The sequence below is a fragment of the Leopardus geoffroyi genome, chromosome A2 (assembly GCF_018350155.1).
Source record: "Leopardus geoffroyi isolate Oge1 chromosome A2, O.geoffroyi_Oge1_pat1.0, whole genome shotgun sequence".
Taxonomy (NCBI): Eukaryota; Metazoa; Chordata; class Mammalia; order Carnivora; family Felidae; genus Leopardus; species Leopardus geoffroyi.
The window spans coordinates 127,305,583-127,329,736 of record NC_059331.1 but is presented as its reverse complement, the minus strand read 5'-3'; the positions used below and the strand labels follow the sequence as shown (position 1 = coordinate 127,329,736).

At 39.2% G+C, this 24,154-nt stretch overlaps 1 protein-coding gene across 3 annotated transcripts in view; it reads left to right on the top strand.

Moving 5' to 3' along the window:
* The first annotated feature begins 2,247 nt into the window (after window positions 1-2,247).
* The window catches only part of AOAH (acyloxyacyl hydrolase), a 168,599-nt gene continuing 146,692 nt past the window's right edge, over window positions 2,248-24,154 (top strand). The window contains exons 1-2 of one of the 3 annotated variants that reach the window (XM_045495320.1): window positions 2,248-2,641; window positions 2,952-3,143. In XM_045495320.1, the coding sequence (XP_045351276.1) occupies window positions 3,017-3,143 (127 nt within the window). In that variant the 5' untranslated portion in view covers window positions 2,248-2,641; window positions 2,952-3,016. The other 2 variants (XM_045495321.1, XM_045495319.1) reach the window with 2 other exon arrangements.

Sequence of the window (24,154 nt, the reverse complement as noted above, 5' to 3'; positions counted from 1 at the left end):
GCCAATGTAGGTCAAAAAGTAATCAGGAAGCATATTCAGACAGAACAAACCAGAACCACAGGTGTAGTATTTGGGAATTATAAACCCTCAGCCTTCTGCTACAGGGACTGTGGTTTGAATCAAAACTCCCTGAGCAAAGTAACAAAATGCTGCAAGGAAGAAATCTTATTCCCAGAGGCAGATATTGAGAAAATCAGAATTGGAGCATCTGACAGCAGGGGTCCTCTAGGGATATCACACAGGGCCCAGCTAGTTGTTATAAACCACAGGTATATCCGGGGCCTGTCAGCAAGTTGTGCAGGGATCCTGGGTCATTTGCACTCAATGCGTGATGAACAAAGGCAGCCCTCCTGGGAGAAATGAGACCGGCCATTGCGAGGGACGCCATTGTGAATGACACCACCTTGGTGACACAAAGGTTTTGTCTGGTGGTGTGCAGGCACACACACTTCAGCATCAGTTAGCAAAATCACTTCCTGGTTTCTGGGTTCCGCTTTTGACCCTGCCCAATAAGAATTTGATCTTCAAGCATGAAAATCACTCTGTTTATGGAAAACCTACAGTGTGTCAAGTATAATTGGGATATACCTCTACAGCTGAGGAATCTCACCCTTGGAAATGGCAAATGACTTGCTTCTTGCTGCACAGCTAAACCAGGAATTCCCAGTTTGGCCAGCCTGGAAGCCTGAGCACACCAGGTTGTCTCAGGGCTCACTGTTCCTGGGGTGGTTGTGGTTAGAACTGCCCAGGTCACCCACATGAATAACAAGGCTTAAAATTTGCATACAGCCTTCCACTAAGAAACTCTTTTCACCCTGAGAGGCCTGCTTCCAGCCTGCGCACAGCTATAAATCTAGAACCAACAGAACCTCAGGAGGCCCAGAGCCTGTGCCAAGTGCTCTTCTGGAAGCTGCCTGAAAATTCCTTACTGACCTATGGGTTAGCAACCTGGAGTTCTGCCCGGCACATAGAAGGCATTCAATAAATGCTGCCTCTTCCAATCCATGCCATTTCCCCACATCTTGGCCTGAAACGACCACGGTGTCTTATAATTCTCACAAAGGCTGGCCTGGGGTGCAGATTTCATCACATTCCTACTGGGATAATAACCAGAGCTTTGATTTACTAAGCACTTACTTCTTACTAGGTACACTGCTTTATAGTTTGGATACATCATCTATTTTAATCCTTCCAGCGACCCTGTAAGACAAATATCATTATTATCCCAATATCAGTGAGGAAACTGATGCATTGAAATGTTACATTACTGGCATAATACATTACTCAGAAGTAAACAATAGGTATGGTATTTGAACTTGGGTCTTTCTGTCTTTGCAGTATGTGCTCATAATCATTCCATTGGTCTGTCTCTCCAGGAAGTCCCTGGAACTTCTCTAGGCCCTGCCTCCTGTGGTGGTCCTAGTGACCTCCAGAGTTTGCCTTGGTCACAGAGTCAGGGACCTTGAGAACCAGCAGCTCAGCCTCAAAGAAAGTCACAGGTCCAAGGACATCATGCATCTGTTTGGCCCAACGTGTGCCAGGACATAAGCAGAGGAACACTCTGGAGTGTGATATCTCTGCTGCAGATTCAGAGCTTTGATGCATTAGCATTTGTTAAACTAATGCCTACAAAGAATTCTTCAAAGCATAAAAATTGGTATTTCCTACATCCTGGAAAGAATACAACTCTAAAATTCTGCCTGCTATTTAAAATGCTATTCCTTAAGTAAAAGCAGGAGGAGGAGGAGGAGGGGGAGGAGGAGGGGGAGGAGGAGGAGGAGGAGAAGGAGAAATGTCTACCAAGTCTGATAGCTTTCATAACATTTCATGAAGTTTATAATAAGCTTTCCTCAGAGCCTAAACAAGGAGAGTAAAAATCGCAGGATCTCCCAGGCATATCTAGATTGTGGTACTTTGACCCAATCCCCTTATCTCGTCTGAGCATGGCATGTGACTTCGCTGTATCCTGTTTTAGAACAAAGCATTCAGATGATATGTCTTTTCTCTATCTATGATCTGGTTCAGTTTTTTTCCTCCAGAAAAACTGCATTCAATTCTCATCTTCAAAACAGAAAATCAGTCTCTGGAAAACGAACAAATCATCTGAGGTGGGAAATATAAACACGTTGTGGAATTCTGGAGAAAAGAGATGCATCATATACAGCTGAGTAAATACAAGTGGGTTAATTACAGCACATCTTTTTTTTTCACGTTAGGTTTAAAATCCAGCCATGCTGACAGTCCATTCTTGTCTGCATTGCTTATTCCCTGCACACCAAACAGAAGGCCTTGGCAAAACTTGACCCTGGAAGGAATAGTCCAACTCCTCCAGAGGAAAACAGCTACTTGACCAGAATATTCTTTAGCAACAAAATAAGGAGCTCGATCTTACCACACAAAATTGTTTAGAGCAAAACGAAATAACTTGTGAATACAGTAAATTATCATTTCCACAGGCTGTGGACACGGCTGACCAAACTGCTAGAGTTGTGTGTCTGTGGGTCTTTTTTTCTTCAGTTTTAGTTTTGCTTTGTTTGGCAAGAATGAAAGAGGAAGGCCTCCTAACCACCCCACAGGATGATTCCGGCAAGACTCGAGGTTTCTGAGGCTTACGACTGACTTCAGCCAGCAATATAAAAGGGTATGTGGCTGCAGCTGCTGCCATTTGGGTTTTTCCTTTGGCTTCAGTTTTAACTCAGAAAACCTGCTCACCAGGGACTCCCTGCAGCTCTTTCCGGGGCCCAGGCCGCTGGCTCTCTCTCGGGGCTTCTGCAAAAGGAAGGAGTGGGTCTGTGAGTGTTTGTATGTTTTTCTATTCCCTTCACACTTATGAAAAGTCTGTACGTGAGAGTGCAGGACGTGTGTGTGTGTGTGTGTGTGTGTGTGTGTGTGTGTATCAGAGAGGGAAGAGTGGAGAAGGGAAGCCAGACTGACAGATTCTGTGGCCTCAGCTTCAGAGTCCCTCAGCGGGCAGCCTCTGCAGCCCGGTTGGTCTCTCGTGGTGCACAGCTCCAAGATGAAGTCCCCCTGGAATATCCTTTTGGTGACTCCTCTGTTCTTACTCCTGCCACTTCGCACCTCGGCCTCTCCAGCCTTTGATGACTCCCCAAGCACCAGAAACCCCAATGGCCACACCTGTCTAGGTATGTAAGTGTTTTACATATTTTTTATGTGGGCATAACAATGGGGTCAAATACTTTGCTTGCATAGTAAATCACCTATTTAGTGACATCAATAGCTCTGAATTCCAAGTAAGGTGACAATAACCTCCCCAACATAGAAAACCTTGAGCCTGACAGTGAGCACATATGTGCTATCTATCCAGTGGCTAGTTTGAATTAGTTGTGTAAGTCTTCCACCTCGCTGGTGATTGTAGTTTTTTTTTTTTTTTCTCTTGGAGGGACAACCCTTAGAAAAGCCTGAAATTCTTACCCCTTTCAGGACAGTAGGCAGCGTTGCACAGTAGAAAGAAGGTGGTCTTTGACATCAGACAGCATGACTTCTGCCATATTCCTGGTTCCTCCACTGAGACTCAGTGGTAGGGGACATAGTTCCCTCCTTTTCGTGGGAAGGTTAAGGAATTTGTGGCCATCCTCATCAGCCATGGGTGTTCGTTTGGATGCCCAAACAAATACTCCACGGCCCTGAGAGCTCAGGGAGTCTATTGCTACTTGGGTTTGATGACGGGTTAGCACCCATTTCCACAATTCGCAATTTCTGGCTAACTGCCTGGAGTTGTTGGCCAGTCCACATGGTTAAGAAGAAAGGTGAGTGCAAGATGTGTCCATCATGTGATCAACATTTACTGGGCAATGACTGTCCTGAGCCAGGGGCTGCAGGCTGTCCCAGCTGGGGTCTCACTGTTTGAGTTGGTTCCTTGGAGAAACAGGCTCAGAAATTTGCACACAGGGGTGTTGATTGAGGTGTGCTCTTGGGGAAAACACCATGAGGAGGGAGTAAAGCAGCAGGAATAGGCAGAAGGAAAATATGGGCTATGTAACAGCCACACACACACACACACACATGCACACCAATCCCACTCTGGAGCTAAAATGGCCCTTCACAGTGGCCTGCAGTGGGTCCAGACACTGGAACTGCCAACAGTGAACAGTCACTGGATATGAACTGACCCCAGGGGGCAGCTCCTTTCAGTGGAGGCAATACCTGCAGAGGCACTTGCTGGGAGCCATTAGCACCGACGGTCCCAGCAACAGGGGGAGGGAGTGTCTCCTGAAAGGGGACATGAGGATATGAGGGTGCTCGGGTTTGCAGGGCCGAATGTGGGGTTAGCTCATTCGCAGCTGGTGGTAGGAGGAAGAGCGTCAGGTAAGAGGAAGAGAGGCAGGAGAATACAAGGAGTTTCTGGTTGGGCTTCCACTACTTTCCGAAAAAAAGCAGGACTGTTTGACTTCACACTCACTGGCACAAAGGCACTTCCCAAACATTCCTATGTGTCCCCTTTCCACATGGTCACTGAATGGCCACCACATGCCAGACCTTGTGCTCTGCGCTAGAGATACAAAGATGAATAACAGTGTTTAACAATTTTTAAGTTTGTTTATGTATTTTGAAAGAGAGAGAGAAAGAGAGAGCAAGTGGGGGAGGGGCAGAGAGAAAGGGAGAGAGAGAATCCCAAGCAGGCTCCACACTGTGAGCACAGAGCCCAATGTGGGGCTCCAACTCACAAACAGTGAAATCATGACCTGAGCCAAAACCAAGAATCGGTTGCTTAACTGACTGAGCCACCCAGGTGCCCCAAATGAGAATAATATTTAAAACGCCTCTGTCCTCAGCAAGTTCACTGTTCAGTTTAGGGGGGAAAAAAAATGAAACTCTGGGCTGTTAAGATTACAGTTCTTTAAAACGAAGCACAAACTGAGAGCTTAGTGCTCACAATAATACTCCACCTGTCAAAGAACTCTGAACTGTGGCACCCACGGTACAGCCAGCAGAAAGCCAAGAAACACAGAGCAAACGCAAACCATTTCGAAGCAGGCAACTGGTGACTGCAAGAACCTCGTCATAGTCATAACATCACTGAGCAAGGAGAAAATAGGAAGAAGGGTGGGGTGAAGTTTTAGAACTTTAGAAATATTTCTACCCAAGTATTGCCAGTCAAAGAAGGAAGCTTCAGGTATTGCCAAAGATTTCACTTGCATTTACCCTCCTGATGAGAGACGCTGGGCTACAGAAGTCTTGAGAAAACATGGCTAGGCAGTTGGATTTCTGATCATCCGATTGAGCAGTAAGGGATCATCTTTGTTAGCAGCTAGGGATCTCCTAATTACCATTCCAAAATAAAGTTTTACTTTGACTATAAAAGTATACACTTGCCTTGATTTATAAAAGCATAATAAAATAAAATACTTACAGTCACCTTCTTAAGAGTAGTTAAGTTAAGTAGTTCTGCTTAAGTAGTTAAGAAGTAGTTCTGCTTCCCAGTTTTTCCTGGAGCTCAACTGAATTAATTGTGTTCCATCCATTTTTATGAAGATGCGCATTTAGTGATCATATTTGTTTCTTATTCATGAAAGTTTTTTTGCTACTGGTCTGCAGCCATTCTTGCAGCTTCCTGGCATTTCTCCCTGCTGCCCTGTGTCTTTTCTCTGAGTTGCATCTGGGCTCATTGGAGTGGTGCATAAAGAAAGTAAGGGTTTTTCAGTGACAAGAATTACATTCGTTAAGTTAATGAATATAAGACTGCTAACATTTATTGAGCGTGTATGTGCAATTAACAGTCTTCCAAAAAGTTTATACAAAGTATCTCATTTAATCATTAAAATGACCTTATGGGATATATATTATCATTATTCCCACTTGGCAGGGGAAACAACTGTGAATTAGAGAAAGAAACAACTTGGCCAAGTTTACGCAGCCAGTTAAAAGTTGGCCTTAGATTTCACTGTCAGTGTGATTATGGTTTTTTGGGGTTTTTTTCAGTGATTAGGTAGGGGCAATATATTTCTTCCTCACATTTTTTTAAATACTATTTTATTTTATAGCTTTATTGAGATATAATTCATGTACTATAAAGTTTACCCTTTTAAAGTATAATGTTTATTTGTTATATTCATAAGTTGTATGTATATTGATCATCAATATTTAATCCAAACATTTTTATCATTCTAAAAACAAACCCAATATTTATTACCAGTTACTCCCCATTTCCTCTCTTCAACCCCTAGAAATCACTAATCTCTCATATCTCTATAAACACTTCTATAAATGGAATGATAACAATATATGGCTTTTTTGTATAGGTTTCTTTGACTTAGCATAATGTTTTAAGGTTTGTCCATGTTGTAGCATGTACCAACTTCATTTATTCTTAAGTTTTTTTGTTTGTTTGTTTTGTTTTTGTTTTTTTCTTAGTAATCTCTACACCCAACCCTGGTCTTGAACTCATGACCCTGAGATCCAGAGTTGTATGCTCTTCCAACTGAGCCAGCCAGGCACTCCCATTTCTTCTTAGGAATAAATAATATTTCATTGTATGGATATGCCCCACATTGTTTGTCTAGTCATTGTTGGTGGACATATAGGTTGTTTCCAGTTCTTAGCTATAATGAATAATTCCGCTATGAACATGCATGTACAAATTTTTGTGTGCACATTTGTTTTCATTTCTCTTGGGTACATACCTAGGAGTGGAATTTCTGGGTCATAAAGTAGCTCTATAGTTAACATTTTAAGGAACTGCCAAACTGTTTTCTAGAGACACTACAGTATTTTACATCCCCACTATTAGTGCATGAAGGTATCATTTTCCCACAACCTCGCCAATACCTTGTTATTATCCATCTTTCTTATTATAGTCATCCTCGTAGGTTTGGAGTGATACTTCTTTGTAGTTTTGATTTGCATTTCCCAAAATAATAATGATGTTGAACATCTTTCCATGTGCTTATTGAACATTTGCATATCTTCTTTGACAAAATGTCTACTCAAGTCATTTGCCCATTTTTTAATTGAGTTGTGTCTTCTTATTGTTGAATGATAAAAGTTTTTATATACTAGATATATATCCCTTATCAGATACAAGATTTGTAAGTACTTTCTCCCATTCCATGGGGTTTTTTTCCCCCACTTTCTTGATAGTATCCTTGAAAGAGCAAAGTTTTAAATCTTGATGAAGTCCAATTTATCTATTTTTTCTTTTGTCTTGGGCTTTCTTGTATCATATCTAAATCCCATATTTAAAAAAAAATTATTGAAACTATTGTCTCTTTCTTGTCATGTGCCCATCCCCTTACCTTGTTTGTCAGACACTGGGTCTCTAACTACCATTTTAGTGACCCAGAGTATAACTGCTGGGGTTGTTAAGTAACAGGAATCAACTTGAGCTAGGCTGAGAAAAAAAAAAAAAGAGAAAGCTTTCCTATGAGGATCCCAGGAATGAATTTTAGAACCAAAAGGCAGAAAAATACAATTAGGCCTAAAAAATGAGCCAGGAGCCAAAAAATGATGGCTGTCAGTGTCCTAAGGAGTACTTTTCTGGCCTCTCAGTACCTCCATCTCTGACCCTATATAGACTAGCTGGTTTCACTGCTCTAGGCCCTTTGGCCAGTTATGGGCTCCCAGAGGCCAGAGTTTGCCTGCAGTTGTCCAGTCCACACCAAGATGGACTCTCCTTCTGGTTGTTAATCCAGCTTCGTGGCAGAAAGAAACTGGGCTCAGTCTTTAGGCCACTGAATAAGGGCAAGTGGGAGTGAGGAGAGCTCGCTGTACACATGTGGCTGTCAGAGCCACGGGTGAGAAGACAGCTCTCCAAGAAGTGAGGATTGCTGGGACTGGAGAGATACTCTAAAGGAAGCCATCACAGGGGCGCCTGGGTGGCGCAGTCGGTTAAGCGTCCAACTTCAGCCAGGTCACGATCTCGCGGTCCGTGAGTTCGAGCCCCGCGTCGGGCTCTGGGCTGATGGCTCAGAACCTGGAGCCTGTTTCTGATTCTGTGTCTCCCTCTCTCTCTGCCCCTCCCCCGTTCATGCTCTGTCTCTCTCTGTCCCAAAAATAAATAAACGTTGAAAAAAAAATTAAAAAAATAAAAATAAATAAAGGAAGCCATCACAGAAGTTACTGAGTGATTGCACCAACATCTCTGTCATAAGCAAACACCTTCAGCTTCAGTCCCATGAGAAGACTTTGCAGGAAGGACGAACCAATACACCTGGAGGACACCTTCTTAAATATATTCCAAAATCAGAACTAAGCTGTGCAAAGCCCCAGTGGCCCCCTTCCAAATTTACCACAATTTGTTTGCATGGAACCATACATCCCATTTGATCACTAAGCAAATGCTGATTCAACTGTGCTTGAGCAAGCAGTGCCTCTTTCTGCCACTTTCCAAATGTTATGGAATCAATAATAAGCCATGTTCATTTTTACAAAACATCATTTTCTTTCCATGGGTGATTTAGGGGCAAAGTAATATTTATGTTTCTAAGTCAATGACATTTTAAATTAATTCATTGAGTTTTTTTGTTTGTTTTTTAAGCACTTCTAAAAGGTTAAAAAAGACACCTACCTCCCCCCACCCTTCATCTATGTTTGGTTAAATATATAAAATACCTTCAGAGGCAGTTAAAACCCCATCTCCCCATCCCCCACATCTCACATAGAGTGACTTTATAGATTGCATGACAAAGAGAAAGGGGTGCCAGTGTGAATGGTAAGATGACAGTGTTACTGACAAAGATAGGAAAGATTTAGGTAGAGCCAGCAGAGAAGTTTGAAAATTTATGATCACAATTTTATATACAGAAATTTCATTTTCTCTATTTCTCTGTAACTGAACACTTGTTCGTAAGCTGCTGTTGCTGCTGATAGCACAAAACACTTCATCTTACCGCTTTGTGTTTAAATTTGGTCTCCTCTGGGTACCTCAGGGCTCTCTTCTTTCCTTGCTAGGGCTGGTCTCAATTCTGAAGGAGGGCTTACGTACCATTCTGACATTTACCGCTCTTGGCCTCTGAGGGCAGGCCTCTGTCCCCATGGGGTGTCATGGCTGGTGTAGATCATGGGCTCCTCTCAGCAAGGGAATATCCACTGTTGCTCTCAGAGCATCTACTCATCTCCATCCCCCCACCATCCCCCAGGTCACCCGCTGGGGCCTTCAGATTGTGCTGGTCTAGCCTGTCACCTGTTGGTTCCCAGCTATAGCTGTAGCCCCCTGCACTTTGCCCCCCACTTTTCACACCTTCTCCCCTCCTTAATTCCCATACTTTATTTCTACATTATCATAGAATTTAACCCCAGCCTTGGCACAAATGTTAGGTTTCTGATCATCTACACTTTCACTATACCCACATTTGCCTGTTATTTTCCTGGACTGTTCTGGGGGGTCACATCTCTGAAAAGAAAGGCCATAAAGACACTATAGAGAGAGATCTACCACTTTGGGGAAAGGTCACAAAGTGAGCAAAACCTAAAGAACTCAACTTAACAGTATGCTTTTCTTCAGGCAGAATGTGAATAAATTTTAGTGGGGAGGGAGGGTGTGAAACTAGAACATAGATTAATTGTACTATGGGAAAGAGGAAAAAAAAGAATGTTGCAAAGCATCAAGCTGAGTAAAATCCCCATAAAGCTATGATGTATCCATCTCTCTATTTATACAGCTATTTTATATAGCTCTGACATATGTGAATGAACTGCACACGCCAATCAAAAGACAAGATGATCAGACTAGATAAATAAGGCAAGATCCAACTATATTCTGTCTGCTGGAGACGCTTTAGATTCAATAACACAAAAAGGTTGAATGGAAGATACTTGGAATTAATATATTAGTATCAGACAAAATTGACTTTAAGATATGAAATCATCCTAAGACAAAGAGGTATTTTTAATAACGATAAAGAGCTCAATATATCAAGAAGAAGTAATAATTGTAAATGTACCTATACTTAATAATAGAGTCAAAAAAAACCCAAGAGATAAAAATTTAATTAAAAAATTAGAAAAAAATACAGTTCAACAACACAATTGAAAATGTCAATGCTCCTTTCTCTGTAATTGGTAGAACAAAGGACAAAAAGTACGTAAGGATATGGAAGATTGAGCGACTCTGACTTGACCCAACTAACATCTATAGAACACCCCATTCAGCTACAGCAAAATATACATTATTTTTTAACTACACATGGCCCATTATCCAGTATAGACCATATACTAGGCAAAAAAACAGGTATCAATCCATTTTTAAAGATGGGAAATCATACAAATATTTTTCTAATTAAATTAGAAATCAACAATAGGAACAAATCTGGAAAAAAATCAAATGTGTATAAGACAACACGCTTCTTTAAAAAAATAATAATAAAACAGGAAATCACAGGAAAATTAAAAAAATAGTTTGGCTTAACTGAAAAACCACAATATATCAAATTTTATGGAATGTAGCTAAAGTAGTGTTTAGAGAAAAAATTATTTATTTTTCTTTTTTAGACAGAATGTGCACAAGGTGGGGCAGAGGAGTAGAGAGACAGAATCTTAAGCAGGCACCATGCCCAGCACAGAGCCTGACTTGGAGTCAGTCTCACGACTCTGAAATCATGACCTGAGCCAAAATCAAGAGTCAGATGCTTAACTGACTAAGCCACCCAGCCACCTCCCAAATTCATAATTCTATACCCTTATTCTACAGAAAAATTTAACATCAGCAAAAATCCTTAACAAAATATTAACAAACTGAATCCAGCAACATATAAAATGATTTATACACCATGACCAAGTGGGGTTTATCCTAAGAATACATGGTCGTTTTAACATCTAAAAATCAATTAATGGGATATCCCATTAATTAATAGAATAGAGGCTATAACTACATTATCATCCCTATAGAAATAGAAAAATTATTTGGCAAATCTATCACCCATCCACATCAAAAACTCTCAACAAATTATGAAATAAAAAGGAACTTTCTTAACCTGATAAAGGGCATCTATGAGAACCCTATTGCTAGCTTCATACTCATTGATGAAAGACTTAAATACTTTCCTCTTAAGATCAGGAACACAGGAAGGGTGTCTACTTTCACCACTGCTGGTCAACATTTTTTGGAAAATTCTCTTCAGTTTAATAAAGAAATAAAAATAGTAGAAGCATGCAAGTTGGAAAGAAATAAGTAAAACTATCTTTAGAAGTAAAACTGTCTTTATTTTCAGACAACAGAATCCCGAATATAGAAAATCCTGAGATATTAACAATAAAATGACTGTAATGAATAGGAAAGCTTAACAAGGTTGCGGGATTCAAGATTAATATAAAAGTCAGTTACATTTGTTTATATTACCAACACATTTTCAAGAATTGAAATGAAGAAAACAATTCCATCTACAATATAATAAAAAAAATACCTAGGAATAAATTTAGAAAAAGAAATGTGATTACATTGAAAACTACAAACTATTGCTGAGAGAAATTAAAGAATGTTTTATTGGAATGGACAGATGTCTCATGCTAATGGATTGGAAAACTCGATAGTATTAAGATAGCATTACTCCCCAAATTGTATCTATAAACACAATTTCAATCAAAATCTTAACATCCTTTTTTGGTAAAAATTGGCAAGCTGGTCCTAAAATTCATATGAAAACACAAAGAAACTATAATCGTCAAAAATTTTGAAAAACACTGTTGGAGAACTGACACTATCTGATTTCCTATTTCAGATCACTTGCAATTAGTAATTCAACATAAATTCTGGGTCTCAGGTAAGAGCAAAAACTATGAAACTTCTATAAGAAAATCTTTGTGACTTTGGATTCAAAGATTCTTAATATGACATCCAAAGAACCATATAAAAATAAAAAAAAAATCTAAATCGCACCTTATTAAATTTAAACATTTTTGCTCTCCCAGAAACATCATTGGAAACTGAAAAGAATATTGTGAGAAAATAACGCACAAACTGTAGATTTCAATATAGCAATGACTATTTCAATATAGCAATGACTTTCAAAATCCCATATTTTAATATGTTCAGTGTGACACTTAGAAGCATTTGTATTTCAAAGTTCAACTGATCTGGATTAAAATCACCAGTCAGCCAGTTAGTAGCAGAATCGCTGCTTATCTAAAAGGCCTTGGGTATGTTGCCTAACTTCTCTGCGCCTCCTAGTTTTCATCTGTAAAATGGGAAGTACCAATCTCATGAGGGTGTTGTGAAGATTAAATGAGATATAGCTTGTAAAAACACGCAGCTGAGAGCTGAAACAATGAAAGTATCGTAGAAAATGGCATTTCACATTTTCCTAGAACTTGGTAAGGTGGAAGGCAACTATTAAAAAGTTTATTCAATGAGAAATTATCTGACAAAATACTATGTATTGGTTTTTTCTAATTATAAAAGAATGTGTGGCTTTCATAGAGATTTTAGGAAACAGCAAAGAATATTTTTGAAGAATAAAATCAACTGTAATCCCCAAACCTAGATGATCACTATTGATATTTTGCTATATTTCCTTTCAGAAAGGTCTGGGTATGTGTTTATGGAGTTTGGGACCTCGTCTTATTGTTTTGTTTGATTTCTAAATCTGGATGGCTAAGTAGACAATCTAAAATCAACACTTTTTTTTTTTTTTCAAGAAAACATTTGTAAAAACTTTGGTGGGCGCCTGGGTGGCTCAGTATGTTAACCATCCCACTCTTGATCTTGACTCAGGTCATGATCTTGCGGGTTCATGGGATTGAGCCCCACTGCAGGCTCTGTGCTGACAGTTTGGAGCCTGCTTGGGATTCTCTCTTTCTCTCTCTCTCTGTCTCTCTCTCTCTCTCTCTCTGCCCCTCCCCTGCTTGCACTCACTCTCTTTCTCAAAATAAATAAATAAACTTTGTTTAAAAACAAAAGAACTTTGGTAGTAATAAGTCTTTGCTAGCAAGTGGAAATTTTTCAATTTTTTTCATCTTTTATATCTATCTTATCTACCTACCTACCTACCTACCTACGTATCTATCTAATCTATCTACCTATCAATCCATCCATCCATCATCAGTCTATCCTTTTCTATTCATCCATCCACCCACCTACTCAGCCATTCATCCATTTGTTGTTCTATCCATCCATCCTCTATCTCTAAGTACGTATCTTAAAATTCAAAAATAGAAGTGAAAGGAAACATGAAGTCATATATTTTTGGAAAGATAATCTGATTAGTTACTTTAATGATAAGGTCTGACTTTGCCATTTAGGTTTATACAGAGGACATTTCTCATAACCTGATGAACTAAATCTGTAGCTCCAAATTTGACAAAAATATACATGAAGTATGCATTTAGATAAAAGGTTTTACTTAAAATATTATATACACAAAAGTGTATTGAAAAGAATAGTATTTCAACCTCCCAGTTCTTTCTGAGTGTATTAAGTTCTAACAAGGTCTCTCGAGGTGAATTATAATAGATATAATTAAAAGAAGAGTCTTAGTAAAACATATATACATATATATGTATATGTATACACACACATATATATATATACATATGTATGTATATATATATACATATCTCTCTCTATATATATGTATATGTATATATATATATGTGTGTATATATATATGTATGTATATATATATATACATATATCTCCCAGAAATTGAGAAAATAGAAGATTTCATTGATTCGGTAACAAATGTTTTTGCAAGTCAGGTGGTTTCTAGTTCTTTGCTTTCAACACGATTGAAGGGGCACTTAATGGAGTTTTCAGGTGATAGATCATTTGAAATAATTGCCAATGATAGATCACTTTAAGACTTTTGACATTTAACTTAGAAGGAGTTAAAGAATAAAGTGACATTTCTCTACCAAAAGTCCTTCTATTTCATTTACTTAAGTGAACATGTTTTCTCAGCACTTGCCTCTTTAAAAATGAAAAATAGGAACAGACATGATGCTGAACTTTGCCTGTTTACATGAATAAGTAATATTCTTCATCAGACATAAGTACTAATTGAAAAGGGCAATATCTCTTTAAGAAGTGCAATTCCAATAAAATTTTACTTTTATTATTTAGGAATTGTTAGATTGACAATACATATTGCTGAGAAAAGTTAATTTTACTAATAATGAAAACTATCCAGAAGAATTTTTTAAAACTTAGAGTTATATTCACAGGAAATTAAAATTTCCATTTAAATTTTATTCATATTTTTAGTGCTAAGAAGTATAACAGTGCCATCAATAAAATACATTCAACCATAAAAATATATTACATTGGGATACAATTCTATACTGGAAGAAAAATTCAAGGAGGTAGACTTTTTATTGAAATATGATTTCAAGGAGAGGGATTATCAACATAAATTTCTCATTGTGAAAAAAGTGCTTGAGCTTATTTTTTTAAGTGGATGAGAGTAGGTATGAATCACTACAGTATTTAGATTCCTTTGGATACATAGAGATTAATGTATGATTTCTACTATTAATATTTATAGTCTACCTAGAATTATACACTCTTTGCATCTTTTTAAGTTGATATCCATTAATATTACATTAACATCCATTAAAATGTGGGAAGGGTACATAGTTTCTCAAATTTCCTTTAGGGGGTACAAGGTAAAATGTTTGAAACCATTGGTTTACACTGTAGACGCTACAGAATTTGGACCCCATGCTCTATGGTCTGCCCTTCAACGCTCTTCACAATGGGATCCATTTCTACCTCTCTCACTTTGTCTTTCCCATGGACCCTGAGCTCTAGCCTTGGCCAACCCTTCTCTTTCTCACAACCAAGTCTTTAAAAAAGCGATTCCTCTCTTTTTGAAGGCCTTTCTTGCCTTTTTCTGTCAAATAAGGTCCTTCCATTCTTTTAACACTCAACTCCTGCAGGAAACTATCACCGGCTACCAAGGCAGAGTTAGTTTCTTTTTTAATCAATAATTTATTTATTTTTTATTTGCATCCAAGTTAGTTAGCATATGATGCAACAATGATTTCAGTAGATTCCTTAATACCCCTTTCCCATTTAGCCCATCCCCCCTCCAGCAACCCTCTGTTCTCTATATTTAAGAGTCTCATGTTTTATCCCCTCCCTGTTTTTATATTATTTTTGCTTCCCTTCCCTTATGTTCATCTGTTTTGTTTCTTAAAGTCCTCATATGAGTGAAGTTATATCATATTTGTCTTTCTCCGACTAATTTCGCTTAGCATAATACTTTCTAGTTCCATCCACGTAGTTGCAAATGGCAAGATTTCATTCTTTTTGATTACTGAGTAATACTTCATTGTGTGTATATATACATATAATATATAATTTTTGGAGACGTGTCTATTCATGTCTTTTGTCCATTTCTTCACTGGATTTTTTGTTTTTTGGGTGTCGAGTTTGATAAGTTCTCTATAGATTTTGGATATTAACCCTTTATCTGATATGTCATTTGCAAATATCCTCTCCCATTCCGTTGATTGACTTTTACTTTGCTGATTGTTTCCTTTGCTGTGCGGAAGCTTTTTTTTTGATGAGGTCCCAATAGTTCATTTTTGCTTTTATTTCCCTTGCCTCTAGAGATGTGTTGAGTAAGAAGTTGCTGCGGCCAAGATGAAAGAGGTTTTTGCCCTCTTTCTTCTCGAGGATTCTGATGGCTTCCTATCTTATGTTTAGGTCTTGCATCCATTTTGAGTTTATTTTTGTGTGTGGTGTAAGAAAGGGTTCTGGGTTCATTTTCTGCATGTTACTGTCCAGTTTTTTCAGCACCATTTGCTTAAGAGACTGTCTTTATTCCACTGGATATTCTTTCCTGCTTTGTCAAAGATTAGTTGGCCATATGTTTGTGGGTCCATTTCTGGGTTTTCTATTCTGTTCCACTGATCTGAGTGTCTGTTTTTGTGTCAGTACCACACTGTCTTGATGATTAAAGCTTTGTAATACAGCTTGAAGTCTGGGATTGTGATGCCTCCTGCTTTTGTTGTCTTTTTCAAGATTGCTTTGGCTATTCGGGGTCTTTTCTGGTTCCATACAAATTTTAGGATTGTTTGTTCTAGCTCTGTGAAGAATGCTGGTGTTATTTTGATAGAGATTGCATTGAATATGTAGATTGCTTTGGGTAGTATCGGCATTTTAACAATATTTGTTCTTCCTATCCAGGAGCATGGAATATTTTTCCATTTTTTGTGTCTTCTTCAATTTCTTTCATCAGCTTTCTATAGTTTTCAGCGTATAGATTTTTCACCTCTTTGGTTAGATTTATTCCTAGGCATTTTAGGATTTTTGGTGCAATTGTAAATGGGATCCATTCCTTGATTTCTCTTTCTGTTGCTTCATTATTGGTGTATAGGAATGCAACCATTTCTGTGCATTGATTTTATATCCTGCAACTATGTTAAATTCATGGATTAGTTCTAGCAGTTTTTTGGTGGAATCTTTTGGGTTTTCTGTATAGAGTATCATATCATCTGTGAAAAGTAAAAGTTTGACCTCCTCCTGGCTGATTTGGATGCCTTTTATTTCTTTGTGTTGTCTGATTGCAGAAGCTAAGCCTTCCAATGCTATGTTGAATAACAGTGGCGAGAATGGATATCCTTATTTTATTCTTGACCTTAGGGGGAAGCTCTTAATTTTTCCCCATTGAGGATGATATTAGCATTGGGTCTTTCATATATGGCTTTTATGCTCTTGAGGCATGATCCTTCTATCCCTACTTTCTTGAGGGTTTTTATTAAGAAAGGATGCTGTATTTTGCCAAATGGTTTCTCTGCATCTATTAAGAGGATCATATGGTTCTTGTCCTTTCTTTTATTGATGTGATAAATCACATTAATTGTTTTGCGGATATTGAACCAACGCTGCATCCCAGGTATAAATGCCACTTGGTCGTGGTGAATAATTTTTTTAATGTATTGTTGGATTTTTGCATCCATGTTCATCAGGAAAATTGGTCTATAGTCCTCCTTTTGCATGGGGACTTTGGTTTTGGAATTGAGGTAATGCTGGCATCATAGAAAACGTTTGAAAGTTTTCCTTCCATTTCTATTTTTTGGAACAGCTTCAAGAGAATAAGTGTTAACTCTTCTTTAATTGTTTGGTAGAATTCCTCTGGAAATCCATCTGGCCCTGGACTCTTGTTTTTTGGGAGCTTTTTGATTACTAATTCGATTTCTTTACTGGTTATGGGTCTTTTCAAATTTTCTATTTCTTCCTGTTTTAGTTTTGGTAGTGTATATGTTTCTAGGAATTTGTCCATTTCTTCCAGATTGCCCATTTTATTGGTGTATAATTGCTCATAATATTCTCTAATTATTGCTTGTATTTCTGCTGTGTTGGTTGTGATCTCTCCTCTTTCATTCTTGATTTTATTTACTTGGGTCCTTTCTTTTTTCTTTTTGATCAAACTGGCTAGGGGTTTATCAATTTTGTTAATTCTTTCAAAGAACCAGTTTCTAGTTTAATTGATCTGTTCTACTGTTGTTGTTTTTTGTTTTTTGTTTTTATTTTGTTTTGTTTTGTTTTTGGTTTTGATAGCATTGATTTCTGCTCTAATCTTTATTATTTCCTGTATTCTGCTGGTTTGGGGTTTTATTTGCTGTTTTTTTTTTCCAGCTCTTTAAGGTGTAAGGTTAGGGTGTGTATCTGAGACTTTTCTTCCTTCTTTAGGAAGGCCTTGATTGCTATATACTTCCCTCCTATGACCGCCTTTGCTGTGTCCCAGAGGTTTTGGACTGTGGTGTTATCATTTTCATTGGCTTCTAGGTACTTTTTATTTCCTCTTTAACTTCTTGGATAGCCCATTCATTCTTTAGTAGGATGTTCTTTAGTCTCCAAGTATTTGTTACCTTCCCCAATTTTTTCTTGTGGTTGATTTCGAGTTTCATAGCATTGTGGTCTGAAAATACGTATGGTATGATCTCGATCTTTTTATACTTGTTCAGGGCTTATTTATGTCCCAGTATGTGATCTATTCCAGAGAAAGTTCCATGTGCACTGGAGAAGAATGTATATTCTGCTGCTTTAGGATGAAATGTTCTGAATACATCTGTTAAGTCCATCTGGTCCAGCGTGTCATTCAAAACCATTGTTTCCTTGTTGATTTTCTGTTCAGATGATGTGTCCATTGTTGTAAGTGGGGTGTTGAAGTCCCCTACTATTATGGTATTATTATCAATAAGTTTCTTTATGTTTGTGATTAATTTATATATTTGGGTGCCGCCACATTTAGAGCATAAATATTTACAACTGTTAGATATTCTTGGTGGATAGATCCCTTAATTATGATATAATACCCTTCTTCATCTCTTGTTACAGTCTTTATTTTAAAGTCTAGATTGTCTAATATAAAAACATCCAGCTAATCTGGCTCTCTTTTGGCGACCATTGACATGATAGATGATTCTCCATCCCCTTGCTTTCAATATGAAGGTGTCTTTATGTCTAAAGTGGGCCCCTTGTAAACAGCATATAGATGGATCTTGTTTTCTTTTCCATTCTGTTACCCTATGTCTTTTGATTGGAGCATTTAGTTCATTGACATTTAGAGTGAGTTCTGAAATGTATGAATTTATAGCCATTATGTTTCTTGTAGAGTTGGGAGTTTCTGGTGGTATTCTCTGGTCCTTTCTAGTCTTGTTGCTTTTGATCTTTTTTTTCCCCATCTTTTCTCCTCTCAGAGAGTCCCCCTTAAAATTTCTTGCAGGGATGGTTTAGTGGTCATGAACTCCTTTAATTTTTGTTTGGGAAACTTTTAATCTCTCCTTCTATTTTGAATGACAGCCTGCTGGATAAAGAATTCTTGGCTGCATATTTTTCCAATTCAGCACCCTGAATATATCCTGCCACTCTTTTCTGGCCTGCCAAGTTTCTGGGGATAGGTCTACTGCAAACCTGATGTGTCTTCCCTTGTAGGTTAAGGACTTTTTTTTTCCCTTGCTGCTTTCATGATTCTCTCCTTGCCTGAGTATTTTGTGAATTTGACTATGATATGCCTTGTCGATGGTCGGTTTTTGCTGAATCTAATGGGAGTCCTCTGTGCTTCCTGAATTTTGATGTCTCTGTCTTTCCCCAGGTTAGGAAAGTTTTCCACTATGATTTGCTCACGTAACACTTCTACCCCTTTTTCTCTCTCTTCCTGTTATGGGACCCCTGTGATTCTGATATTGTTCCTTTTTAATGAGTCACTCATTTCTCCAATTCTTAAATCATGATCTTTTGCCTTAGTCTCCCTCTTTTTTTCTGCTTCATTGTTCTCCATAAGTTTGTCCTCTATATCACTGCTTGCCTCAACCATCCTTGCCACCATGGCATCCATTTGAAATTGTAGCTCAGTTATAGCATATTTTATTTCATCCTGACTAGCCTTTATCTCTGCAGAAAGGGATTCTAATCTGTTTTCAACCCCAGCTGGTATTCTTATTATCATGATTCTAAATTCTGGTTCAGACATCTTGCTTGTATCTGTGTTGATTAAGTCACTGGCTGTCATTTCTTCCCGTTTTTTCTTTTGGGGTGAATTCCTTCATTTCATCATTTTGAAGGAAGAAAAGGAATTAATAAGGTAAAAAAATTAAAATTAAAAATTAAAAACAACCCAAAAAATATCAAATAAAGGTCGCTGGATCCTAGGTGTGTTTTGGTCTGGTTGTTGGAAGGAGCTTGATAGATTAGAGAAAAAACAAAAAGATAAGAAAAAAAAGTTTGAAAGTTTGAAAAAATGAATACAATGAAATAAAGTGAAATGATGTAAGTAAACTATAACTTGAAAAATTTACCAAAAAAGTAAAAAATATAGTAGAAAAAATTAAAACTATTTTTAATAAAAATGGAAAATAAAAATAAATATTTTCTCTTTCTGTATTCAAGAATAGGAAAAGAAAAAAATTTTGAATAGATGGACCAGCAAACATACTGTAATACTATTGAAATTACATCAGTTTCCCCTAGAAGTCAAAGTATGAAGCACTTTATAGACTATAAACTAAGCAGGTGCAGAGACTTGTGGTGTTCCTGAAGAGTGACATTGGCCCAGTTGGATGGGGCTTAGTGTAAGGGCTCTGCTCTCCACTAGGTGGGGCTGCTTAGCTTACTGGAGTGGATTGTTGTGGCAGGCGTAGTTGCGTATGCGCATGTGTGGGAGGGGTGAAAATGGCATCACCCAGCTAACCAGTGTCTAGTATCGGAACTCTGTGCTTTCCCCCACCAGCAATCGTGCACCTGTCCTTTGTCTCCAGCTTCTGTCTACTCCCCACTTTTACACTGTCTGTGACCAAGCTGTCATGTTGCCAGGTGGCACCTCCCTCCTGAGTTTTATCTCAGATGCGGCTGTGTTTCCCAACCCCTCACTTCTGAAGGACTGAAGCTTTGACCCGCTCAGACCTTCTAGGTGAGGGTCTCACGGAGCAATGGCCGAGTGCCGGCCCCACCCAGGGACATTCTCGGGACTGTGCTGCCACCGATGTCCAGAGACTGCGGCCCCAGCCTGCCCCAGACTGCCAGCCTGCCCCAGAAAAAGTTCACGTGATTGTGTAGCAGCAGCATTTCAGGGGTTATGGAAAATCATGACACACATCTGGCACCAGGCTTCACCCTTAATGACCTTGTTCCAGCACCAGCAAATGTGTTTGTTCTCCAGGGTCCACTGAGACCCCCTCGGACCTCGCTCTCTGCTCCTGGGGATTTGCCCTTCCCAACAGAGCACCACCAGGTATCGAGCTGTGGAGTTTCAGATTCTGTACTCCCCCTGTTTGTAGAGTCTTAATGGAATTTAAACCCTCTCCTTTCTCCTTTCCCCTTTTTTTGTTCAGTCCCTTGCATACTCTTTCTTTTCTCTCCAGCTGCTTTCCTGCTCTACCCCTTGCCCCCACCCCTGTTTCTGTCCTCTCTCTGCACAAAAAACAGCTCCCTGCCCTTAGTGGCTTCTCTCTCCCCCAGTTCACCTCCCCACACCTCATACCTGCTGAGTTCTCTGGTTTAGGTTGTGCAGATTGTTGTGTTAATCCTCAAGTCAGTTTTGTACGTGTTCAGGATAGTCTAGTGTTGATCTGGCTGTATTTCAAGGATGAGAGACACACAAAAAACCTTCCATGCTGTTCTGCAATCTTGGCCCCTCCCAGAGTTAGTTTCTTCTTCCTCTCTGCTTCCAAAACACTAACAGGTCCCTCTACCATAGCACTCACAGGTTGCCATAACTAGACTGTTTTTCTCATCATCAGGCTTTCCTCCTGGTCTGTGATTTCTTTTATTCATGTTTGTATCCTCAAACTTCTGAGCATATATTGGGTACTAATAAACATGTGTTGAATTAAAAACAGGATGGAATGGTTCCTGTCTTTACTCTCATCTCTTTATTATTAGCTTTTTATATATTTCTAAATTAGTCAAGCCAACCATCCTGGATCTCTCAACACAGTCTGCTTATTTCCTCTCACCAATACTCCTCACCCTTGAATACCCCCAGCCTCTGTTATCACTAGGAAATTGCCCAATATAGTGCCTCTCTCATTGCCAGTGTTCTTGGGAAATTTGGCAGTTTGGAACTCACTGCACATTTTCTCATAAAGACAATGTTCTAGGTGATGATGGGGTTAAGCCACAGACCCTAATCTGCCCAAATGTAGTGAAAATACTACCTACAGGCAATAAAAGCAAATTCAGCTATAGAAAAGTAAAAATACTGTTGGTACAGCAATATGGTTTTCAAAGATAAGTTTCTGAGTTTTTATTTTAAAAAGAATCACAGAGAATATGTCTTGGCCGAATGGTCTCAGCAGCTGGAGTAGAAACTGACAGTAATATTTGTTAAATGCCTACTCTGCTAGATAGCATATGCATTTGTGTGTTGTATCACTTAATTCCCACAATGCTTTTGCCAGGTATGGCAGATAACCTGTGCTGAGTTACAAACTACTCCACACTTATACAGCAATCATTTATTAGCTCATAATTCTACAGGCTGGCAATTTTGGGCTGGACACAGTTGGGTGATCCTCCCACTAGAGATCCCCTGGGCTCACTCCTGCTGCTGCACTCACTTGGTAGATGGCAGAATGACAGCGGCTGGATGATTTAGAATGGCCTCATTCACAAATGTTGGCAGGCTGTTGGTTGGGGCACCTTGATTTTCCTTTATGTGGCCTCTCCAGTAGGCTGGTTCAAGCTCACAGCTATAACGTTCTAAGAGGGCAAAAATGGAAGCTGCAAGGCCTCTTGAGGCCTGAGTTCAGATCTGACATGCCGTCATTTCCTCCATGGTCTACTGATAAAACAAGTTACAAGGCCAGATTCAGAGGACTGGAATAGATGGCCATGTTTAGTGTAACACACAAGTGAGCATTATTATTCCATTTGGTAGGTGACAAAATCTGGGTCCAGAGAGGTTAATCATCCCGCCGGATACCTCAGCTCATAAGTCAGAGAAGCAGGCCCAGGTCTGTCTGACCCCCAAATTCTTCTACTCTCTACTATAACATAATTTCTCCCTTCATTCCTCCCTTCCACTCTTTTCTTCTTACCAACCTCTCCCTATCCGTGTCCGGACTCATGAGACGAGGAAAAGAAAAGGGTGAAGGTGTAATATTCATATCTGGGTTGTGTACTAGTTAGTAACTACAATCGTAGGGAAACAAAACTGGTAGGAAGGTAATTTTAAGTGACTATTTTCATACCTTATTTCCTTTTCTTTTCACCAACATGAGAAAGGCCTAGGAGAGTGTAAACATGTAAAGCCATATCTTCTGCTCCCACACAAGCAAGGAAATCTGAGGAAAACAGAGTTTAACTGCTTGAGGAGCACTATTGTGGTGGGAAGTGGGACATACAAAGTCACCCGGGTGCAGAGGGACTCAGGAACCCAAACCCAGGTGTGGTATGGTCCCAAAACCTGTGCTCGACCCTTCCCCGGAGCCCAAACCACAAATAAATGAATCATTTTTGATTCTCACTTGTCCTCATACTTCTTTCCTTCACATGCCAATTCATTAATAAATTGTATTGGGTTAACCTCCACAATAGATCCCACATCTGTCTATTTTTCTCTGTCCCCCCTGCCACTCGTTACTCTCCAATCCACCACCATCTCTCTCCGGTACCAAAATAGCCTTCTACTTCATCTCTCTGCTCCCACCTTTGCCCCCTAAGTACCTTCCTCCCTGTGACAGCCAACATGATAATTTAAGACATAGATCAAATAGCAGCAGCTCTTTCCACAAAACCCAGCCATGGTTCCCCATTGCTCTCTGGAAAAATCCCTGGCTCTTTTGCAGTCTACAAAGCCCATGAAACTGACATCTTCCTTTCCCTGCACTTCATCTTTCACCATTGGGTTCTGGTGCCAGGTTTTCCTAGCTTTAGGCCATGAAGTGGCATCAGCTCCCCCCACTTCTTACCAAGCTTGCCCCCAGCTCCTTATGATCCTTGCCATTATATTAGCCATTTTTTGTGTGCGTTCTCCAGATAAGCCCTCTTTATTGGCTCTAGCTAAGAAGGTTTATACCACCCCATCTTCATTACCCTCTGCTATTTCACCCTGTTCCTTTTCTTCATGGCTCCTAAAATTATTTATGTGTTTGTTTGTTTACCATCACTTTTCTCCATTACAGCATAATCTCTAAGAGGGCAGGAACCATATCAGTTTTTTTTTCAGCACCTACTCACAGCCCAGCACAGTGCCTCCATCTGGAAGGAACTTGTACATACTGTGTTCCAGTCCCAGCTCTCCTGTTAACTAGCCACATCCTTGGCAAGATAGCTAACCTCTCTGAGCCTCTGTCTGCTGGTCTGTAAAATGAGAGCAATGATTCCTACATCTATGAGTTGTTGTGAAGTTTGAATGAGATGATAATGTATGCAAAACACTTTGAAAACTGCAGGGCACACTCTAGCCATGTGATGAATTATTTATGTGTCCACTTAGGGTCACAAAGGAAGGATAGTCATGCTGACCCTGTCTCTGACAACTGCCTAGTGCTTTCTGGGCTTTTCGATGAAGTGTGGGCTTCACACAAATGGGAAATCTTGTAGCCGTCTCTCTGCAGTTGGCTGCATTTCCAGCCAGCATGGATATGATTATAATTAGAGTTGCAAGAGTCCTGTTTCATTTCAAAAGGATTCTGGGTATAGTCTGCAACCTACCAGAGGAATGTGTCCAGAAGCAGATATCTGTGGCAGATGTTTTTATTGGGTCCCATTCACTTCTTTTCGTACAATATCAGGAGTGTCTGTTTCTATTACACT